Source organism: Cyprinodon variegatus, unplaced genomic scaffold, assembly GCF_000732505.1.
Source record: "Cyprinodon variegatus isolate N-32 unplaced genomic scaffold, C_variegatus-1.0 Scaffold190, whole genome shotgun sequence".
Taxonomy (NCBI): domain Eukaryota; kingdom Metazoa; phylum Chordata; class Actinopteri; order Cyprinodontiformes; family Cyprinodontidae; genus Cyprinodon; species Cyprinodon variegatus.
Window position 1 is genome coordinate 23,994 of NW_015150643.1, and position 6,395 is coordinate 30,388.

General features: G+C 34.4%; 1 protein-coding gene across 1 annotated transcript in view; it reads right to left on the reverse strand.

Annotated features, from left to right (window-relative positions):
- Positions 1-3,788: 3,788 nt before the first annotated feature.
- Positions 3,789-6,395, reverse strand: part of LOC107087658 (ral guanine nucleotide dissociation stimulator-like 1) — a 20,152-nt gene continuing 17,545 nt past the window's right edge. The window contains exon 18 of the mRNA XM_015379347.1: positions 3,789-4,455. Coding sequence (XP_015234833.1) covers positions 3,789-4,455 — 667 coding nt within the window. The remainder of the gene's footprint in view (positions 4,456-6,395) is intronic.

Consider the following 6,395-nt stretch of genomic DNA (forward strand, 5'->3'; position numbering starts at 1 on the left):
AACCAGTGTTCCTTCTACTGTGAAGGTAAGATTATTTGTACCTGCTTGAACATACGTTTAATTGCACAACGCATTTTGTTTTTGCAGTGTTTAGCACTTACTTATTCAATTTCATCCACTTTACATGTAGATTTAACTCCTAAATTTTTTTCATTACATTGTCACCAGTACAGAGCAACGAAATTCACTTCTGTTCTGTTCTGAGCAATCGGAAGTTTCCTTAAATGCTTCTGGGCAGCGTTAGACCAGACAATGGGACAATAATGCAGGTGACATAGCACCATGCCCTGTACCACTAGTTTCATGACTAGAGTTTAACAAGATGTTTGGCATTTGCTTAATCTTATTTAGTTACTTTAACACAATTGTTTTCTGTCCCACCCTGCTACATGAAACAATTGTGTTAAAGTAACTAAATATGATTAAATAAATGCCAAAAGCGTTTGCATTATTTTTTAAGTGAATAAACAGTCTCCTTGCAAAAGCCATACCTCTGCCCATCATATTGAGAATGTGGTTCATTTGGTCAGACCAAGAAAATGCTTGCTCCAATCTAATGACTAACAGTTTGACATTTGAGGCTTCCGTGACTATACTGGCTGTTTTAACTGTCAGAGAAGAAATATTTATAAATATAGGAACTAAGAGTGTTCCCATAAAACTTCCTTGAGATACACAGCATGATGTCACTTTAGTGCTGGATAAGCCTGTATTAAAGTGCACTTTCTAAACTCTAACAGAGAGGTAAGATTTATCCACTTAAGGGTTGTTTGAGAGAAACCATAAGATTTAAGGTTCTTTAAAGAAATGTTTTGGTCAATGACATGGAAAGCTGCTGTAAGATCGAGCAATACTGCAAATACTCTTTTCTTATCATTTAAAGCCATGAACCAATTGTATGCCAGATACATCAGAGCAGAGCTTGTAGAATAACCTGGTCTGGATGCATGCTGAGCTCTTGTTAGAGTAAGAGTTGATTTTCTCAAAAATATTTGATAATTTTATAATGTAAACTTTTTTCAAGTAATATACTGATTAGAGGAAGTAAATGAATCGGTCTACATTTAGTGCCAGTGAAAGTTACGTTTACATATTTAAGAAGAGGAATGATTTCTGATTGCTTTTACAGGTCTGGGAATAATTCACTCTTTAAAGATTAATTAAAAATATGACAAACTAAAATATGATTAACGAACATATGAACAGTTGCTTTGACCACCTTTCCAGGGAGATTTTTAATGTCAGAGATTCTGGAGCATCGTTCTAACAATTTTCTAATCCCCTATCTCCTAATTTAAGTGGCATAATTCACTATGCATTAAGTCTTTAGAATTTTACCAAATTTTCTTCATTTAATTAATGACCTAAAATTGGTATGCGCTCCTCGATGTCACCAACTGCAAACGATGAAAACACCTTTTGGGGACCATCTGATGTCAAGAAAACCATTATAAACATCAATAAAGTTTTTCTTTATACGTTTTTTTTTTTTTTCATTTATTGTTGGTTACGGTGTGGGCAAAATAGTTTATTGGTGGTTTTTCTTTTATAAGTCATTTGTTTTTGTTAGTTTTGTTTTTGCTTCAGCATATATTATTAATTTCTTCCAATTTATTTCTAAATCTGCAAACATTTAGGTGGATTGAAATCAAACTACTTTAAGAAAAAACAAAAAAAAAATCAAAGTCAGTTATATTCTCAAAACTTACATCGATAAATAAAATGATTAATGAAATAAATGACTTATCAAACTATGTCAGAAAACATGAAATCCAAATTACCTTGGTTTGATTTTCATTTGTCCACATAATTAGCTAATCATACATCAATGGGGATTTTTCTCCCATTTCTTTTAAGACCTTTAGTTTGGGCTACGATACCTTTCACTTCTGCAGCACAGCCTCTAATAAATCCTCATTAGCTACGTTTCTGTTAGCGTTTCTGTTTGTGGGGAATGTTTTTGTGTTCCTTTTTTTCTCCATCCATCAACTAGATGGTGCCCTTTCCCCCATTGGCCTGGAGGGCCTCTTCCGGTTTTCCACCCACACCTGTGGCTCATTGGGTCATCACCAGAGAAGTATATGAGCAGCGGTACTCTAGCCTCTCAGAGCTTAGCAGTGTCTAACTTTGAGTTTTCATCTCTCTGAGTCCTTAGATCTAACCCTTTGTCTCCTTTGTGGTCTTTGGCAGGATTACTTCCTGATCCACTGGATAAGCCTGGTCCTTCAAGCCTTGGAAGGAATCATTCGTCTCTCTGAGATTAAAGGGAAACATTCACCGCTTCTGTTTGCAGTCCACTTCAGGAAAGCTCGTTGACAGTCCAATCCGCTGCTCCTCTGGACCACTACTAGTCTGCCTGTCCGCCCTCTAGCCAAGTATCTCCTTATCTGTACAGTCCCCACTAACAGGAACCAAGGAGCAACCACCAGTTATCTTCTTGTTTCCGGTTCCAGTTCACCTGACCGCTGGATATTCCCCATGCTGAGAATCCCCTTTGTTTTGTCTCTAGGAGTTCCTCTGTTAGTCTATCAGAGTTCCATATCTTTTAATAAACTTTTAAACTTTTATCCTGCCTCTGAGTTGTTTCTGCATGTGGGCAAACTTTGAAACCCATCATGACAGTTTCCATGGAAACAAATAATTGGACTGTACGCCTGATCAGATCAAAAATGCTTCATGTAAACCAGTCAAAATGAAACATTTTATCTGAGTTGGTCTAATCGGAAAGAAACTTAATTCCTAAAGAGTTGTCAGAACTGTTGTTTGGAAAAAAGCCAAACTGAGACGGTTCCTCACCTCTATGCTCTATTAATCACCTGTCTGTATTGAAATATGCAAATATTTGAAACATAGATGTTCATTATAATCAGTCCTATTTGTTAGGGCCTGTTAGTTTGAATTCATTTATCTGCTTTATTTTGAATTATTTCCAAAGAGAAAACATCACTTCTTTTGTTTGATTTTGATATTGAACAGCTGATTGAAGCATCTACTATCAGAGATTCAACATTTTCATCTTCAGGTTTGCTTTATGATTTATTATAAATTTACCAACATAAACAGATCCATGCAACAAACAATGTTCTAGATTATAGCATCTATTTATATCATTATAAATCTCGAAAGACGTTTATTTTTGTTTATTTTAATCAGTTTTAAATCTGTGGAGCTTCCAAAGTTTATAGTGACGTTAGTTTAGATAAAGTGAAAACATAAAACACATAAAAATAAAAACCTGATTTATTGTTGAGAGTTTCTAAGATCAATAATAGAACAAACAAGTATTTATACTTATCTCCTTTATTAAGTAGTATCTAATATGTGTTCTGAACAATTTACCAAGCTCTTATGAGATGAAAATATTTTAATTTAAATCAATGGCTTTTTTTCTTGAACACAATGGAGATATTAGTAATTAACAAAATAATTCCATGTTTGTCAGGATTAGATCTTCAATTTTCTATTTTCTAAGAATTTATTCAGTAGAAAGGTGTATTGTCACAAACATTAAAAATGAACACTGAACTGAAATAACACAATAAAATCCAGCAATTTTGAAAACGGGCTAGAAAGAAAATACAAAAACCTAACTGATCTCATTGCTCATTGGTTGCTAATAAAACTAATGATGTCTTTATATTTTAGATTTAGCTTTATAATCAAATTAATTTAAATTCCAATTTACAATCAACCATTTTATGACATTAAAAAATGTAAAGTTTTTTGTTTTTTATTTTTGTTTTGTTTTTTTAAGTGAACTTATCTGAAAATAATAAGGAAACCTCATGTTAACTGATTTTGATGTCAGATGTTTTAGCATCAGCAGCTTCTCCAACAGAGAAATAAGGAAAAAGTTTCTCAGTGAAAGTGTCTCTGTGAGTGTAGATGTCAGACATGTCTTCAGGGTCGTAGAAGGACACCTCCCCCCTGTCATAGTCCAGCTGGACTCTGATCCTCTGGAGACTCTTCTTCACTGTGAGAGTTTGACCAAAAACATCCAAGTATTTTCCATCATCATGCATCAAACTCCAGATTCCATATTCTGGTGAAGCATATCTCTTTCCCTTCCTATCAACAGACTCTTTAACCAAACCAACCTCCCAGTCAGGATGATCTCCAACCTCCACCTCCCAGCTGTGTTTCCCTGAGCTGAAGCCCTCAGAACCAAAAACAATGACATACTTAGTGTTTCTCTCTGGATTATCAGGAAGCTGCTGCTTTGTGTCTCCATTTCTCACACTGGTCAGATCATCAGACAGATACAGCCATCCATAAGCAGTGTTTGGGTCCAGAATGACAGGACTGAAGTGGACCTTGTCCTTCATCTTCTCCCAGACTCTGAAGGACAGGTTGCCCAGGTGTTTGGCCACATCTATCAGAGCTCCTGAGACCAGCTGTGGATCTGACAGNCTTCTTAAAATCCTCCAAATATTTCTCTCGTTTTCCAGCAGAGATCTAACACCCAGTAATGGCGTCTCAGCTTAGTTCAAAAACGTCTGGAAATACTTTCAGTTTCTTTAACCTGTTAGTCAAGTTTTAAATCAAAAAATCTGCAGTGTCAGTTTGCCTCCAGCAGGTGGTGGTGTTGGAGCATCTTTCACAGGTGAACGATGGGACTATACAGACGTCATCAAATGTTTTTTCTTTTGGTCAGTTTTATCCTTGTAAAATCTGACATAATTTTTTTTCTCACTATTTAACGAACCTTTTTCAAACTGACACTAAGCAAATGCATTTATGATAACCACCGCTAAAGGCAGGATTTTTCATCAGTTCTGTTGTCTGTAGATAAATAATTCTGCTATTGTCAGTCTTTTTAACATTTTTGGTTTTCATTTGCCTATAACATCATCAGATCAGAATATTTATTTTATTTATTAACCAATATCATAGACCAATAAACTATTTCATTCATTACCTGTTGATGTTTTTGTTTTGTTTTTTTCTCTCATTGATAAACAAACTCTGATGTTCATGAAGACTTAAGATGAAGAATTCACAGTCAAACGATATTTTCTACTAAATACACAAAGATAAAAACCTTTAAGAAAAAGACAAACTTTTGCACCATCACAGCCCACCTTTCTCCTTTCATGTATTTATTTAAAATACACAGAATCCTACACAATTGCATTTTTCTTGCTTTTTTTATTGAACTATATTTTTAAATTCATTCTTTGTGGGTTTTCCATAGTTAGAGATGGAAAAACCTGGTTATTAATATTAAAGTTGATTTTGAACTAAGATCAATTTCACTCAGTTTAATACTTCAATTAGATTTTTAAATAAACATTTCAACCCAGAGAGATTCACACACAAAGAGATCACATGATCATTGTGAGATTAGGATTAAAGATGTCTTCCTCCAGGATCTGGACACTGGTGATGGAGTGGAGGCCAGAGGAGAAGGAAGCCAGAAGGAGCTTTAGAGTATGATGGAGGAGATGGGGAGGAGGGGGTTCAAAGGTCAAATGAAGACCAGGAGTCTCTGGATGGAGAGCTTTAAGCAGAACCTTACAGGATGGTTGGCTGAAGAGGAATGAGGACTTGATGGTGAATGAATGCAGGTGATGCTGAGGTGAGTCTTCCAGTGTGAATTTGCTTCTAAACTTTTAAAACTGCAAAAATCCTAAAACCTTTTTGAAGCTGATTAACTGATTGACAATCATGAAGCAGTGATTGAATAACAGCTACTTCCAGATAAACTCAGAGAAAACTGAATCCCTGACATTAAACTGCAGCAGGATGATTTAAATATGTTAAATATTTTAAAAGAAAGCAAATACTATGTATAAATTACAACAGATTAATCTGTAGATTTTTTTCAATTAATCTATTACTAAATTTAGTATTAGTTGATAATTATTTCAATAATCAAGTATTAAATAAATTATATAAAATATTATATAAAAACTAGAAATGCTGCATAGTTATGCTGCTTGTAATCCCTGCCATAAACAAAGTTAGGCATAATTAATACATAGCATATGTTCTTACATAAACTGTTAGGTAGTATTTGTAATATTAAGAGATCATTTTGAAAACTTCTTAAAGCGCTAAAAATACTTTAATTACCAAACCAGTCAAACCAGGAAGGAAAATTGTAATTTTATTATAAGGTTGTTTCTTTTTTTTTAATACATCCTGGTAATGCAAATCAAATTCTTGATTAAAACAGTTAATTTCTTTCATTGATGTTTTAAATCTGAAATTTCTTCTGTCATGAAAATCTGATAAGAAAACCAGTTTTACAGGGAGAGAAAAAAATAATAAAAAGCAGGTGGTTTCAGGTGTCATGTGTTGAAACATGTCAGCAGAGAAGAACGTTTTCCAGAAACAGCTTCTGTGGGAAGAAGATATCAGAGAAAAGCTCCTCATTCTCTTCCCATAACAGA